Below are 17,972 nucleotides of genomic sequence, written 5' to 3'. Positions count from 1 at the left end.
GATTTCCCTTTGACAAAACCATGTTGACTCTGCCTGATTGCCTTGAATTTTTCTAAGTGCCCTGCTATAACATCTTTAATAATAGCATCTAACATTTTCCATGTGACAGACGTTAGGCTAACTGGCCTGTAGTTTCCTGCTTTCTGTCTCCCTCCCTTTTTGAATAAAGGAATTGTATTTGCTATTTTTCAATCTAATGGAACCTTCCGCAAATCTAGGGAATTTTGGAAAATTAAAACCAATGCATCAACTATCTCACTAGCCACTTCTTTCAAGACCTAAGGGTGGAGTCCATCTGGACCTGGGGTTTTGTCAGCTCGCAGCTCCAACAATTTGTTCAACACCACTTCCCTGGTGATTGTAATTTTCCCGAGTTCCTCCCTCGCTTCCATTTCCTGATTTACAGCTATTCCTGGGATGTTACTTAAGTCATCTATAGTGAAAACTGAAGCAAAATACCTGTTCAATTTGTCTGCCATCTCCCTACTTTCCATTATCAATTCCCCAGACACACTCGCTATAGGACCAACGCTCACTTTGTTAACTTTTTTCTTATTTAAATATCTATAGAAACTCTTACTATCAATCTTTATATTACTAGCTAGCTTTCTCTCATACTCTAACTTTTCCCTCATTAATCTTTTTGTCATTCTTTGCTGTTCTTTATATTCTTTCCAATCTTCTGACCTGCCACCTGTCTTTCCGCAATTATATGCTTTTTCTTTAAATTTGACACTGTCTTTAACTTTTTAGTTAACCATGGATGGTGGGTTCTCCCCTCGGAAATTTTCTCTCATTGGAATGTATATATTCTGTGTATTCTGAAATATCTCTTTAAGTGTCTGTCACTGAACTTCTATTGACATATCTCTTAACCTCATTTGCCAATTCACTTTAGCTAGCTCATGTCCTCATGTTTGCCCTTATTTAAGTTTAAAATACTAGTCCTGGATGCACTAATTTCTTCCACAAAATTAATGTAAAATTCAATCACATTATGATCGCTGCTACCTAGGGGTCCCTTCACTAGGAGGTTATCAATTAATTCTATCTCTGCTCAATACCAAGTCTAGTACAGCCCACTCTCTGGTTGGCTCCAGAACATGCTGTTCTAAGAAATTATCCTGAAAGCATTCTATGAACTCCTCATCTATGTTACATGTGCCCATCTGATTTTTCCAGTCTATATGTGGATTAAAATCCCCCATTATCATTGCTGTACCTTTCTGGCAAGCTCCTATTATTTCTTCTTTTATACTTTGTCCTTTTGTGTAGTTACAATTAGGAGGCCTGTACACCATTCCCACAAGTGACTTATTGTCTTTATCATTATTCATCTCAACCCAAACCACTTCTACATCCTAGTTTCCTGAATTTAGGTCATCCCTCTCTAACGTGCTAATACCATCATTAATTAACAGAGCCACCCCTCCACATTTTCTTAACTCTTGTCCTTCCTAAATGTCATGTACCCTTCAATATTTAGGTTCCAAATTATGTCATCCTGTAGCCATGGGCAGAATTTAGCCCTCGATGGGCGGGCGGGCCCCACCGGCTTGGCGGCGGGCAGGCAGCCGAACTCCAACACCGAAATGGTCCCTGCCGCCATTTTGCGAAAGAGTGCACCACTCCCTGAGACTAAGTGTTGTCTCAGGGAGAGCGCTGAAAGTTTAATAGAACTAAAAAATAGCAAAATAAAAAAATTATTAACATGTCCCCCTCATGTGACAATGTCACACGAGATGGGACATGTTAATAAATATTACATAAAGTTGATTAAAGTTTTAAAAAACAGACATGAAACCTCATCCCGCCAGTGGATGAGGTTTCATGTTTTTTCAGAAGCCCACTAGGGCTCTTGGCCTGCCCGCCAGCCTTAAGGTTGGACGGGCAGGTCCTTTAATTGGGTTAATTATCCTATCAATGGCCTCAATTGGCCATTGACAGGTCGGCGGGCGGACAGCTGATTTCGCTGTCCGTCTGCCTTCCTGAATATTTAAATGGGGCGGGATGACGTCGGGGGTTCTTCCTGACGTCATCCTGTGTTATTTTCACGTTGGCGAGCGGGCCCCACCCCCAACTCGCTGACCGAAAAATTCTGGCCCACGTCTCTGTAATACTTATTTACAGGTTTGGATAAGGTAGACCAGGAGAAACTGTTCCCATTAGCTGACAGTACAATGAGTAGGGGGACACAGATTTAAGGTTTTGGGTAAGAGGTGGAGGTGGTTAGTGAGGAAGAACTTTTTTTTTAATGCAGCGAGTGGTAATGACCTGGAACTCACTGACCACAGGGGTTCAAAAGGAAAATGGATGGGCATTTGATGGAAATTAACCTGTAGGGCTACAGGGATCAAGGAGAGTGGGACTGACTGCATTGCTCTAGAGAGCAGGAACAGACTTAATGGGCCAAATGGCCTCCTTCCATGCTGTAAATTACTCTATGAGCTTTCTTACTTTTAGCAATCTGAAACGGCGTTAAGAAGGATACTTCAGGGCATTTTCTGTTATTTGATGATTATATTGTTCCTTTTCTTGTTCAAAGCCATCTGTTAATTTATCTTTACGTTCTGGATGCCTTGTTGTGAGGGATTTCTTAAGTTTTGCAGGTGTCATTGCTTTGTTGGATGAAATTTGAAAGCAGACATCACATTGCAGCTATTCCTCACCAAGTAAATCCAAATTCTATTTAACATTCTTCATACTTTCTGTTCTTTGTTTGTTCCTTGCTACTGGATTCAGCAATGCCCATAACTTCAGCTAAAGTATTTGCAATAGCAGTATTACATTGTTTCAAATACTCTACCATTTTAAAGTAATTTACCCACACACTATCATAACTCATGAAGCTACTGAGACCGGTGAAGTTCTGGCCAGCAGTATCCCAAGGGCCTTCTTTACACGTGACTAGCAGGAGATGGCTTTATTTCACAGTACAGTACAGTATGCAAATGCTAGATATCAATTTAAACTCATAATATAACTCCAGACTAGTCCAAAAAGTAAAGTTAGGGGAATATCTGCTTCATTATAGAGCACCTATCAGCTGCTGCAGTCAAATCCTTTCGTTTGTTTTTTCTTACTGCCCCTCATGCTCACGGTAAAGGTTGGGAGGCTGTGTTCAAACTGGTCACATGTGACCAGAGAGAGTACTCCTCAGATTGGTTTATTGATGGGATGATGCATGGTGATTGTATGCAAATCACTTAGATCATTAGCTGCATATTTATGAGCATTAGATCTACTCCTGCATGAGTGTGGTGACGGCTGCAAGTGAGGAAGCACTTGTGGAATCAGTGGGCAGTCATTGCGATAATGGCTGAACCCACAAGCTTGCAAATGTGCTGCAAATGACTGTGTTTACTTTGTAGACTCCCTGGAGTCTCTGCAGACCCCCAGCATCTGCAGGCCCCAGTTTGAGAGCCACTGCACTAAATAACAATATCCAGTGCTTTCTAGGTAATAAGAGAGCATAACTGTACAATTTAGTAATGGGCACACAGACCAGGGAAGGTCCCAACTTTGATGCCTGGTTTATGCCAATAATTGCAGCCAAGTCTCAGTGTATCCAGTAGGAAGGTGAAATTGGCCAGATTATCGATTGGGACTCAGCTGTGATTTCTCCTGCTTCTTCTCCCTGTACTCCCAATACACACAAACACACCCACTCCCATGCATACGCACCCACACAGTCAAATGGCAGAATGTTTCATATATGAAGAATGGGTTCTTGGGTGAGAGATCTAAGGCCTGAACATCCATGGAATCAGATTTCAGGAGAGAAAGGATAACTGGGAGAGAGGGTAAGTGAATAGCAAAAACACCAGAACAAAGGGCTCATGTTGAATATTATGAAAAATATGAACCTAGGAATTGTTGCTTGGTAGTACAGAACTTGAACATTGCCGTTGAAGCTTTTTATCTTGCACTCATCAGGACAGACACTAGAATGCCAAATCTTAAAGGGAGTAACAATTTATACTGCATGAGCATCAGCACCCCTTTTCACATGCAGTATAAACTGTCGCTCCCTTTGAAATTTGGTAAGCTTGCATTTGTCCTGATGAGTGCAAAATGAAAAGCTTTGACAGCATGTCTCTTTTTTCAGCAATAACTTAGAATATTTTTAAAAAATACAACAAAACTGCTACCCCAATATTTGAAAAATTTATAAAAACATGCACCAAATTAGATAATTTACTTACCCGAACACAGTGAGTAACAAATGAGTCAATATAATCCTTCGCTTGATGATTATTATAAAGGCAACATCTGAAATTACCACAAAAGTGAAAGATCAACATCACTATATTTATTTAATTTTGCAGTACAAGAATATTCAGAAATGAGTCTTTACAGTTGTGATCTAAAATTTTCTCAGATGCTGACAAATAACAACATTTTCTGTTTTTATTTAAGTTGCACACTTAACCTTTTCTATTCAAACTAAATAGTCTGACCAGTTAAACACTTCTGAACAGGGATGCTTGTTGGTGTTTTGTTATGTATTTTTCTATTAAAACACATTTAGGTGAGGAGCATTATTCTTAGTGTTTAGAAAGGTGACCCCTTTCTTCAACTCTTTAAGACCGTGACTCTTGTTGGAGGTTAGTTGCGCAGTACTTCTTCTCAGTGGACATTTGTCATGTCCGAGACTAGACATTGAGTCTTAGTAGCCTATTCCATCTTAAATGGCACCCTGACTAAAGTTTATATTATTTAGCAAGGATTACTGAAATAGTGGGCAGCAGCAGATTTTTCTTTTCCTTAGCCTGAGGCAGGGCTGTCGTGTTTAAAAGTTGAGCCATAGATGCAAGCAGCCAGTTCAGCACAGATTAGTTTTATAGCATATATTCCAATATTTGCGCCAGTGAACTGGACAATTTTGTAAAGTGCTGTCCAACAGTTTGTTCTTATGCGGGCTAGACATGTTTGCACTTCTGCATTTCTTTCATAACCAAAAGTAGGAATTTCAAACCTGTGAACTACCTTAAATGCTTGTTCCAAACTCTACAGTAAATCCTGCCGCAGCATAAACAGTGCCAATCTCAAGTAGAATATCCTTTGCACACATTCAATAGGAAATATATACTCTAACTTGTATTTATATAGCGCCTTTAACATAATAAAACATCCCAAGGCACTTCATAGGAGTGTTATTAAAGCAAAATTAGACACCAAGCCATATTAGGCGATATTAGGGCAGATGGCCAAAAGTTTGGGCAGAGCAAGCTTTTAGAGTGCATCTTGAAGGACGCAGAAAGGTAAAGTCGGAGAGGGTTAGGACAGAGACTCCAGAGCTTAGAGTCCATGCATTTGAAATCACAGCCATTGCTAATGGGCAATTTATACTAAGGATGCTTAAGAAGCCAGGATTAGATGAGTGCAGATATCTTGGAGAGTTGTGGGGCTGGAGGAGATTAGAGATAAGGAGGGGCGAAGCCATGGAGGGATTTGAAAACAAGGGTGAGGGCTTTTTAAAAATGGAAGTGTTGTTCACTGGAAGCCAATAGAGGTGAATGAGGTTTGCCAGAAGTATAAAAGGTCAATAGAGCTTTGGATGATCTCAAGTTTACAGAGGGTAGAATTTGAAAGGTCAGCCAGGAGTGTGTTTGAATAGTCGAGTCTAGAGGTCACAAAGGCAAGGCTAAGGGTTTCAGCAACAGATGAGCTAAGGCAGGAGAGGAGACAGCTGATGTTACAGGTGAAAATAGGTGGCTTAAGTGATGCATTGATATGCGCTTGGACGCTCATCTCAGGGTCAATGAGGACATTAAAGTTGTAAACAGTCTAGCTCAGCCTCACAGTTACCAAGAATGGTGTCAGTAGCTAGGGAATGGGGTTTGTAGCACAGACTGAAGCCAATGAGGAGCAATTGTGTGACTGCAAGATAACATTCAAGGCATTACCAAACTAGCTATTTACTGCTTGGCCTGCACAATTTCATTAAACACTTCTTTGCTCTCATCAACGAGGAGAACTGTAGAGACGTGAAGGTTTTTAAATATGTGAGTGTCATCAGGATCTCAATAACAAAGTATCTATCTAGCACTATAATCTAACAAAATGTTCCAAGGCACATCATAATACAAATTTAGACACCGAGACACATTAAGAGATATTAGGACAAAGGACCAAAAGCTTGGTCAAAGAGGTAGATTTCAAGGAGTGGTTTAAAGGAGGGGACCATGGTAGCAAGGCAAAGAGGATAGGGAGGAAATTCCAGAGCTTAGGTCTGCTATCAACAGTAGAGTGGTTAAAATTGGAGAAGCCCATGAGGCCAGAATTAGATGATGGCAGATCTATCTGGGAGATTGTGGGGCTGGAGGAGATACAGAGATAGGGAAGGATGAGGCCATGGAAGGATTTAAAAAGGATAAGAATTTTAAGAAGCAAGATTTTTCTTGACTGGAAGCTAATGTAAATCAGATCAGAGGGGTGGATAGGGAAATGCGATTCAGTGTGAGTTAAGACACAGGTAGCAGATTTTTGGATGACCTCAAATTTACAGATGGTAGAATGTCAGAGACCAGCTGGATAGCATTAGAGTAGTAAAGTGTAGAAGTAACAAAGGCACGAATGATGGTTTCACAGTGGATGAGCTGAAGCAGAGGTGAAGTTGGGTAATATTATGAAGGTGGAAATAGGACGTCTTAGTGATAGCACAAATATGTGGTCAGGACCTCATTGTAGAGTCAAACATAACAGCAAAGTTGCAAACAGACTGGCTTAGCCTCAGATTGCTATCAGGGAGAGGGATGGAGTCATTAGTTAGGGAATGAAGTTTGGAGCGGCGACCAAAAACAGTGGCCTCAGTTATCCCAATATTTAAATGTTAGAAATTTCTGCTTGTTCAATATGGGATGTCAGCGAAGCAGCCCGATAATTTAGCGACAGTGGAGGAATGTTATGATACGGCAGGTGGTATTTGCCAGGCTGACCAAATCCACAAGGGAAACTTGGCCATGCTGTCACAACGGTTTTGTAATTTGTATTTATAATGAGAACGTTTGTGCACTGACTTCAGAAGTAATGAGTCCACTAACAACTTTAGAGATTTTAAAAATTAAATTAAAACATTTATTAACAAAAAATAATAAAACACATACATAAGATTACAGTTACATAATAACTTAATATTATACCAATTCCCAAAATTCCCAATTCCTAATTAAATTCCTAATTAACAGTCCAAATTATATTTTTAATTTATAGAGACAATCCAGCAAGGTTACCACAAGCACGCACTCGACAGCAGAATTCCAAAGGCTTTTAACACAACTTTGGTTACTGGAACAGCAGACTTCTGCAAAGTGGCTATAGCTTTTCCCCAAGTCTGTTTCACATGGTGTACATTTTAGATCTCACACAGCCAACCCCCAAACAGCCTTCCATGCTTCTTTGATATGTACATCCCACTGTTCCCCCATGTCTTTGGAATTCACTTTTCCCATAATAAAATCTTTTATGTAGTCATTATGGTCAGCACTTCTGGGAAGAATCAAAGTAATAATCTTTCCCTATTTATCTTGCCAGTTGTAAAAACCTTATCATATTTCTTTGAAAATCCAACAACTTTTCCCCTTATCTAAAAATGCAAATTTCATTCACACTCTATCTGCTGACTTTACTCTAGCTCACTCATTAGCATTTCAAATGCCTTTTAACACCTAACTCTTTTGATAATTTCAACCTTGCAGTCTATCGATCTCTAATTCAATTAAATTAGCCACACACAGAACCACACTCACCTACACACACATAAGGCTCCTTTACAATATCCCACAATAATATTATGAAAAATATGACAGTTTCGTGACAGGAGTGAAGAGAAGTAGTGGTGAGGTAGAGGTGGGAGTCATCAGTGTACATGCGAAAACTAATGCTGTAATATCGGATAATGCCTGAGAGGCATCACGAAGATGAGAAAAAGGAGGGGGCCCAAGGATAGATCCTTGGGGGCTCCCAGAAGTAATGGTGTGGGAACAGGAAGAGAAGCCATTACAAGTGATACTCTGGTTACGAGTAGACAGATAAGAATGGAACCAGGTGTGAGTAGTTACACCTAACTAGATGGTACTGGTGAGGTGTTGGAGGAGGTTGGTGTGGTCAAAGGCTGCAGACAGGTCGAGACGGACAAGGAAATATAGTTTATCTTTGTCACAGTCACATTTGTGACTCTGGTAAGAGTGGGTTCGACATTGTGGCGGGGTGGTATCTTACACTAAAAGCACTAAATGCAGGATTCCCATGAGCATGAATACACTCATTATAAGCTTGGTGGTTAAAAAAAAACACCTCCCGACAATTTTAATGGTTGTTTTAAAATTAATTGGCAAGCACTGTGGTAATTAGCAAATGTTACAAGGAGTTTAGAATGGGCAATGGCCAAGAACACTGTCCTTTTACATATAGAGCTCAGAGTTCTAAACATTAAGCACCATATATAAAATGAGTCTTCATAATCTTGTTTCTAGTGGACTTGCTCCTTAATGCAAATTGACCACAATTTGACACTATGGCCTGTAACTTCCAAGCTCCAGGGCAGTGTTACTGGGAGGTACCCCAAAGATGTGCTGGGGAACCCACCACCCCCCCCACCCCCCACTGGAGGTTCCCAGGTAAGGACTGCATGGCAACTGCCCAGGAAGTTCAAATTTCCGACGGGAAATTGCCATGTACTGGGAACCATCTGATCGTGTGATTTAAATTGCAAACTTCGGATGGTTCCGACTATTTACAGTAATAGTTACCCAGAAAAAGTTAGAAGATTTAAAACCACTTCTAGCTTCTGAGTAACTATAGCACTGACCCACCTCGGCCCCTGACAGGACTTCTCCCAACCCCAACACCTCATGGGCCAGGAGATTCACCCCCCACCCCACTACCTCCCACCTCCCCTGATGTCCCTACCCACAGTACCCCCAACCCCCCTCACTGACCAACATCCCCCAATCTATCCTATATCGCCGCATCCCCAAGCCTGCCCATTTACTTTATAAATTTACTTTCTCACTGGATGTTCAAAGTGGCTGAGTCTTTAAACTTATCTGCTTTACAGTAGCTAGTGCTGTAAAAAAAGGGCATGTGTCCTCCTTACCTGACAGAAGGCTGTGCTCCATAGATCGCGCCCAGTCTGAGTCTGAAGGTCAGGCGAGATAGGAGTGGCTGGAATTTCAGGTAAGGAACCACGAGTGGAGTGTCAATCTAACTTAATTGCCACTCCACCGGAAATTTACAGGCTTATATTTGCTTTGATTTGCTAACCTCACCTCAGAAAATCCATAAGGAAGGCTGGGAAGTGCGGAAAGATGTTTACAGATAAGATTGGTCTCCTAACGTTAGATTTTTGCCATATTGTTGAGCAAAGTCGAGTGTGTGGTATTCGAAATTTGGAATTCTCATTAAAATTAGTGCTATTGCATGAGTCAAACTACAGAGAATTATTTTTATAACTGGGTAGCACTTCTACCATGCTGAATGCACTGAAGATACACAGCTGTAGTTAGACTACAAGTGAACCCACCCACATAATCATACATCAAAATTGTAAGCTGGTTACTTTGGTTAGATGACAAGTAATATAACAATTATATTCCACAGCTGACAGCAAGGCTTATACTGTAGTTTATTTCCAGCATTTCTGAAATCAATCTGTGATGTGAGAATTGTTATAGCATTATAAACAGCAATGTACTTATTTGACATGCAGCTCAGATCAGCAAATGCAAGGAACACTGCTCTTAAAAAAAATCACAGTAAATTAGTTACTCACTTAGATGAGAGCACTGGAGGACTGACAAAGTATCTCAGAGCATCTTTTATCATATCTTGCATCAGATGTGTACCAAATACCTTCTTGTTATCTACCAGGAAAGTTGCCTGTAACATAAATATTTATTATAAATATAACCAATCTACTAATTACAATCATTTTTAGTTTTAATAACATATGCAAATTCTTTGGGATATTCAGGTTGTCTGGTCATAATCACTATATTAGCAGATACCTTCAAAATACAAAAATTTAGTTATAATAATTAGTTTAACTTTATCTAAAAGAGACTTCCTATAGATATTCAATATATCATTTACTTAAATTGAGGCAATTTTAAAATTTGTATATGCTGGTTTATGACATTCATCAGCAATCTCCATTGATAATGTATAACATACAAGTATGAATAAACATGCAAGTACGATACAATGAAAATGCAGTCATTTTCAATTCCTGAAGATATATAAAAGCTTACGCACCTGCAACAAAGACCTGGACAGCACACAAGGCGACTGTTCACTAAATTCACAGAAAAAGTCCTACAAAATGAAAATTTCAAAACACACCAAAAATATCCTGATGAGACAAATTTGTAAATATTTTGAGAGAGGAGGTATAGAAACTTAAAATATCAATATTTTCTTCAAAAAATAGCTTAGTTTACAAGGTAATAGCATGTCTCTATATGAAATGTTTCCATGCACGTGGCAATCATATTTTGTAGAATTCCCAAATGAAAACAAAATTATTCAGCCACATGATAAATTTTAATTTTTCAATTAGTTTTAAAGTAACATTCAATCTAACAAAAATGTTGGAAACAATTCGCAGGCCATTTAGCACTTGTTGAAAGAAAAAGCTAAAGTAATATTTTAGGTATGGATTCTTCATCAGGGGTCCACACTTGGGGCAGAATTTTACGGCCCCGTTTTGGCGGGGACGGGGCTGTAAAATGCGGCGAGTCATTATAATCCCCATTGACTGCAGCAGGAACGTAAAATCCCACTGCCGTAAAATTCTGCCCTTGAAATTTTATTTTGTGTCTGTCATTTCCAGAGATGTCATTTCCAGTATTTTCCATTTTTGCTTGAGATTTCCAGTATCTGCAGTTTTTTTGAATACACTTTCTTCAATCCAATGGTTTCCTTGCTGTCCGAACATGTGCACAAGCCAATATTCAGAGATTACAGAAGGTGAGTGTCATGAAACTACTAATGTATATAATATTATTGGAAAATATTTTTCTGCGGGTGTGTCTTAATTAGATTAAAGCCAGCTAGTCTGGGTGCTTTGATGTGTACTAGTTTTGATATGTAATAGAGATAGCGTGCATTTGCAGTTTTTGAATAGAACATTCAAGAAGTAGGGTGAAAACTGATGCCTATCTAGCAGCTACCAAGCAACATGTTTGTATTACTAATAAAATTGGCACTATGAAAGGGGTTTCATTGTTAAAAGGTGAAGTTCAAAGAGCCTGGTGAGACCTTGAGAATTTGAATTCAATCAGTGGTTTTCGGGTATGCAGAGCAGAGGCAATGTGAGATCAAAAGGCAGCTGTAAGCCTCCAACTGACTCCACAGGAACCAAGTGAAAAGAGCTTCATTTTGAATTAGTAAGGTGAAAATGCTTTGCTTGGTGTCTGGTTAAGTCTAAGCTGTTGCTTTAATGGAGATTAGTTTGGGAATTTGTTAAAAGTTATGGTAGTAGTAATATGTAGCCATGTAAATATATATATATATATATATATTTAACCTGTGTAAATTAATAAAATGTTTCATTTAGTTTAATGTAAAACCTTGAGAACTGATGGTCTGATTCCTAAATTTAGAGTCACATCTCAAACATAACACTTAAAATTATAGGCTATGACAGTTGTTAAAATGTTTCCCTCTGGGATTTTAAAATAATTCTGCTTTACCAACTGCATTAGTCATAGCATGAGTCAGTCTGGTTCCGGTCATGGTAATACTCTGGCTCCAAAAAGTAGGTTCCAGAATTGAACTCCAAAATTTATATTCAAAAATCCGTTTTGACAGGCCTTAACTGTGTCACTAGGTAGCTGCACATGACCCACACCACAAAACTGTCTTCACTGAGTCATTATCCTATATTTCTCTACCTAACACCATAGTGAAGGGACTTTCACCATAAAGATAACATCTTTCAAAGAGGAGGCTTCTAGTGGCAAATAAAAATAGGAAGTAAACGTGACCTTGCTTCCACGTCCTAAGAGCAATAATAAGTTGTAGTACACCTTTTGTCAGTTACCACAAAAATAGGACTGATGATGGTTGTACTGAAGTCTGTAGGCTACTCCGCTGACTTGAAAGAGGAAGGGACAGGTGGCACCATCCAAAAAGAAAAGGCTTAGGCAAAGTGAATGGAACCTAACAAAAAACAAAGCAGTGTTTATACTATAAAATTGTTTTAAAAAGTAGTTCCACACAGCTGGGAGTGACGAAGGAAAATAAAAGGGAAACAAGAATCTCGAAATAAATTATATTTTTTGGTATGGCATTTTTATTGCTCCTGACCACCGTTAACCCAACCCACCGGGGTGCACAGGGTTAAATGGTTTTAACTTGCAAAGCTTAAAAATTATTGAAAGATTTCCTGCAGTTTGTTTTTCACTAAACAACACAGAATAATTACTATATATAAATGCACTGACTGTGCTTTTTTCCTTTGTTTCTTGATTGAAATGGGACACAATTTTAATTTGGGTGTGAAACCCCAGGTGCTGGGGTTTCAGCAGTTGCACTACGATTCACTTTGAGGTTGCTTGCACCAGTCCCTGTTCATACAACTTCGGTATTGAGGCAAAATGGAAATTGCTTTACTATGATGCAAAAGTTGGTGGTACAAATACAACTTTTGCAAAATGAAATGCCCTTTGAAACAAGATCAAATTATCCCTGAATAATTGTCTGAACAGTTAAACAATAAAATAGCAGATTAAGAAATTATACATAAAAGAAATCTTCAACTTACCAAAATATTGTGCAGATTTGTCAAGTTGACAACTTCACAAACCATTTTTATTCGCTCCATAAGTTTAGCAAAATAGTTGACCATATCCTCTCGTTTTATAATTTTTGCATAGCGAGGGAATGTTGGAGGTAACAATCTCTGATTGACCAGTGGCTCAAATCCCATCATTATAGGGTGATCTATCAAACCAAAAGTTCAAAGGCATAGTCTTTTCTTCAGTATTTACTTATTTGAAAATATATAACTACAGTTTTAAAAACACTTCTGGAAAATTAGAGTGATCATCCACTACAACTCTCGTGCACTAAGCTATGAGGGTCCACACTTTTGGTCTGCGTTGCATGAATGAATATTACGAACTCAAGAGCCACATGTGATATTTAGATCTTATACGGCTAACATTCATTTATCTAAGTTCGCTGATACCAACAGATCATGGTGTTCTAATTTAGAATTTATGCATCACTAAGACAGAAGCAATCAGAACAGTCCTTTCGAAAACTCCATATTCTAAACGCAAAAAAAAGCTCAAACTAGATAGTGAATGAAACATATAAACCCAAGTATGATTGAGTTGCCCATGTTTCAACTGCAGGATTGATAGGGCTCAGCACCCGTGTGTGGTCCAACCCTAGAATAAACAATTTCAAAATATCTATTGTCTAATTAAGATAAAGTTGCATTATAAGACACTGTACAAACTAAAGGAGTAATTTTCAACCTAATATATGGGTTTGTTAAACTGCAAAAAATAAAAACAAATGTTTTAGTTTATATTCATAAAATAGGCCCTTGCCAGGGTTTCTTAATCTTGCAATGAAAATGACATGTTTTGTTCAATTTTATTTCCTTTCCATTATTGAAATAGGATACTTTTCTGGAAACTCGATTGTGTGTCCACTAAGGGCCTTGTCCTGGCACTGTGGTATTTCACCAACAGCAGCTGGGGGAAGGTGAGGTGGAGGGAGGGGTGGGGAAGTCTCTCCTGTTCAGGCATCCTGTCCCCCACAAAGGGCCCGCTAGCAGCGAATGCCCCGAGTCTCTCAACCATACCCCCAACTCCACTACAGTCCCACACACCTGGGCAGAATTTTGCCTTTGGTGGGGTTGCACAGTGGGGGCAGTCAGGAAGGCGACCGCCCGTGATCAGCACTGCACCCCGATTTTACGGGGTGGGCCAATTAAGGCCTGCCCAGTGTGGAACGTGAGCTTGGCACTGCCTGTCCGGACGGTGGAAGGAGGGCGAGCGGGCCTAGCTCGAACTTCATGCATGCACGCAAAAGAGCGCTTCAATCTCCCTCAGGCATGGAGCTGCCTCAGGGAGATGGAGCGCTGTTTAAAAAAACTAATGAACAAAATAAAAATATGTCATATGAGCAGGGACATGTTTTTAATTCAAGTGTAAAATTACTTTGTTTTTATTTGCTTTGGAAAACCTCATCCTGCCCATGATTTCCTTCGCCTGCCCGTCAACCATTAGATTGAATGGACAATGAAAACTTCAGCAGAATTGTTGATTCTGGCCTTAATAGGCCTTTTAACTGTTGGCGGGCACGCTGCCGGCTCCGGCGTGTGTCCGCCAACTGAACTATTGCGAGAGCGCTAGTTGAGTTGGCAACCCTGGCTGACCACAACACGCTTTATTTCATGCTTGGGCATGTTGCCTGCACACCGAGCGAAAATTCCTGCCCCTTAACTCTGGGCCTCCAGTGATGCTTCTGGTCTAGGACCTATTGCAGTCCCTGCATTGGCCACTGCTCCCAGTGGCGTTGCTGGGATTGCAGAACTGCCAGGTCACTTATTGGCTGGCAGTTCTCAGAAGTGGGACATCCTGCTTGAGAGGGGTGGAAGCCACAACTGCATGCTAATAATTCCCTGAGCTTTGTAAAGTTCAGTCGTGGCTTCCAGGACTGGCAGAAGTGGGCTCATATCTTACTTTCCAGCCACTGGACAGAACCACTGCCTCTATGTTAAATCCGGCCTTTGGCTCAAACACAGTACTGTTTTAGGGAATCTGGTAAGTGGCTAAAATGCGGAAAATGTATTTTGTTTTGTACCTCCTTTTGTGGTATCATTTTGTGCCTGAATGCCATGGTGGATGGAGTTTTGTATAGCAGGTAGAAGATCTGCAGCTTGGGTCATAAGCTTCTGGGCTTCACTTATTGCACTCATCTAGAAAAATAAATTAACAAATCAGTTTTATCCTTTCTCTGACTTTACAATGTCACTGACCTTCCCAAGAGTTAATCCATACTGTGTGTCATCAACAATGACAGAGGTGGCTGCCTTTTACCATTCCACTGGCTATGATATTGTGCAACTAATTGGCAGGAAGTACAACAGCAACTTAAGTGTGTTGGGGTCCAGATTCCTATATTCCCCGATTTCCAAGATCTAGCCATGGGAAACCAGCTTGCTTCGCTTTGACTGAGCTCTGAAAATCACTGTACAGGGAACCACTGGCATATAACACTTGCCTCCCCCAACCCTCATCCTAACATTTTGTATAATAGCACATTGGCTCATCAGCGTGAGTTGCCACTCAAACCTGACTTTTTAATAAAACTGTTTGTTTCATTGTAATAATGCAAAGTGTTGTCACTAGTCTGTTAAGTACATGGTACTAACTTTTATGGAAAAGAAATCACAATTGTACCAGCGCACTTTAATACTGTTTATTGCTCTTAATTTACTAGCACTTCATCCTATTGTTATCCAGTTCAAGTACTAAAATCTGACATTCCCAGTTCTATGTTTACTGATATTCTAATGAGAACAGCGCAGGCAGCAAGAAATGAACAACTTTCTGGAATACACTTAAAATTAAAACTCCAAATTTGATTATATTCGAGTCTCTAACAAAAGACAAAGAGTGGTTTTCCCTGACTGTAGAGACATAATTTTATATTGTTAACCAGAAGCTTGTTAAAGAAAAGCTGTGAAGTTTCTTCATGCTCAGTTTCATGGCGTATATGACTAGTTTTAGATTCCTTAGACAAGAATCCATGAAATTCTATTACATTATGTTACCAATTTTTGACCTTATTTTGAAGTTGCCAATCTCAATCTTCCCTGTTCTCTCCTACAAGAAAAAACAAAACTTACAAGACTGAAAGCTATGGAGTAGTGACATTGAATACAGCTGCTGAAGGCCTTTCTACAAGGAAGGGGTGGGAAAACAATGAGTAGAGTCCTGCGAGTGGTGGAAGACAGCCTACTGGATTGAGAAGATCAAAGTGAACAATAAAGAAAACAAATATTGCTGAAAAAAGACACTTTGTTGAAGCTTTTCACCTTGTACTCATCAGGACAATCACAAAAATACCAATGTCAGGGGAAGCAACAACTTTATACTCTATGAGCAGAGAGTGCTGATTGGCTGGTAAGTGGACTCTGGTAGAGGCATTGCCATGGAAAATGCACCAGGTGATGGTGACTAACAATTAACTACTAAGCATTATTCGAAATTTAAACCAGGCAGCTTGACACTTGACCAGGCATTTACCCAAGGAATGAACCAGCAAATAGCTATTACTTATTTTGTTTAGCTGAAACGGGTGCAATGTGTTACATCCACTTTCTGTCTGCAAAGCTACAATTTTAATACATAGGGCCCAGTTCTTTGCAGAAAGAAAGAACATATACAGGCCTGTTTCAGCTAAACAAAACAAGTGATAGCCATTCATTGGTTCATTCCTCAAAGCAATGCGTTGATCAGAATCAAGCTGCCTGGTTTAAGTTTCAACCAATGTTTGGCAGTTAACTGTCAGTCACCATCATCTGGTACATTCTCCAGGGCAACAGCTCCACCAATCAGAGTCCACTTGCCAACCAATCAGCACTCTCTTCTCATATAGTATAAAGTTGTTTCCCCTGACATTGATATTATGATTGTCCTGATGAGCGCAAGACAAAAAGCTTCGACAAAATGGCTTTTTTTAGTAACTCAGTACTACCAAAAACAAATTGCAAAATCATAAGATGTCTTATCAACGTTTTCCTTTGTAGTTATTTTTCTTTAATTTTTATGTAAATGTAAGGATTCCTCTTTCTCATTAATGCTGCCGTGTTATACTGGCCACCATGTATAAGGGATAAATTGTGTGCGCTTTACACAGCAGCAACTGTATTATAATAATTAACTGGAATTTGCTGGAAAAATGATGCAAGTTCCCAGTAATGTGCAAATCAGCCAGCAAGTTCAAGGGACTAAGATACTCCATGAGTTGTGAATCTCCAGAGCTTGATCGATTTACACTATTCCTCTGTCTGCTTCACATGCTGCAGCATCTTGGCCTGAGGCTCTCCATTATTTTTAAGAACTTGTTAGATTTCCACATGCATTTCCCATTAAACACACTCAGAGTTAAGACTTGTCATTATATTCTTTTAATGACTGTCAATCAACTTCTCATTGCTTCAGGTGACATGCTGTAGGAGATTTAGAAAAACAATTTTTTATTTTACTTTTCCTTTTTGTCTCTATTTCTTTTCTGACTCTTTATTTCCCTCCACTTCTCTTCCTGTATCTGATTTGACTCTAATTAACATTATATCCTTCTCTGTCACCCTTTTCTTTCTCAAACCTCATTGGTTAAAGAAATGCACCATTGCTCCCGCCATTTACTAAGGTCCCAGATGCCCTATTGCCCTCAAAGTGGTGCTATCAGCTCATATTTCCAGCAAGCTACAATGCGAAAAGATTTTTAACTGAAGAGTACAGGAAGAAGTTTAATTGCATGAGATGCCCCACTCCAGCATGTTCTCGCCGTTAATTCATGGCCTCTGATTCTTTCTCTCCATTTTTAAAAATACACCTCGAGAACAAATATTATTAGATGCTATGAGAATCCGCAAAGTTTGCTTTGCGCTAGTTGGCGAGATTTTTAACTGACTTTTTGACTACTGGAAAACATCCTAGATAGTGTTCAAGAATGGGATGGGTACCGATGCCAATCTTAACATCTCAAATACTATCTTGGCTGAGATTAGCCAACTTTCCAAAGACTGTGCACCAAACATGATACCTTCTTAGTCTTTATGGCTCCATGAACCTTTTGATCAGCCTTTGCTTGCATTTTCAATAATAGAAAATATGCCATCTCTAAGGTTTTGTGTTCTGAAACAAACACTCTCACAATTTTGAATAGGTCTGTATCAAAGTCAGTGACAAAATTTGCATCATGTCATCAAGAGATCAGAA

General features: G+C 39.5%; 1 protein-coding gene across 2 annotated transcripts in view; it reads right to left on the bottom strand.

Moving 5' to 3' along the window:
- The window catches only part of naa35 (N-alpha-acetyltransferase 35, NatC auxiliary subunit), an 84,787-nt gene that overhangs the window by 36,472 nt on the left and 30,343 nt on the right, over positions 1-17,972 (bottom strand). Inside the window, exons 11-15 of one of the 2 annotated variants that reach the window (XM_041185730.1) lie at positions 14,827-14,941; positions 12,770-12,948; positions 10,258-10,317; positions 9,776-9,882; positions 4,206-4,272 (exon numbers count right to left, since the gene is read on the bottom strand). In XM_041185730.1, the coding sequence (XP_041041664.1) occupies positions 4,206-4,272; positions 9,776-9,882; positions 10,258-10,317; positions 12,770-12,948; positions 14,827-14,941 (528 nt within the window). The remainder of the gene's footprint in view (positions 1-4,205; positions 4,273-9,775; positions 9,883-10,257; positions 10,318-12,769; positions 12,949-14,826; positions 14,942-17,972) is intronic. The other variant, XM_041185731.1, reaches the window with a different exon arrangement.

This window comes from Carcharodon carcharias, chromosome 4, assembly GCF_017639515.1.
Source record: "Carcharodon carcharias isolate sCarCar2 chromosome 4, sCarCar2.pri, whole genome shotgun sequence".
In the NCBI taxonomy this organism is placed as follows: Eukaryota; Metazoa; Chordata; class Chondrichthyes; order Lamniformes; family Lamnidae; genus Carcharodon; species Carcharodon carcharias.
Note: the sequence above shows the minus strand (reverse complement) of the source record. Positions and strands in the feature narration are given on the sequence as shown.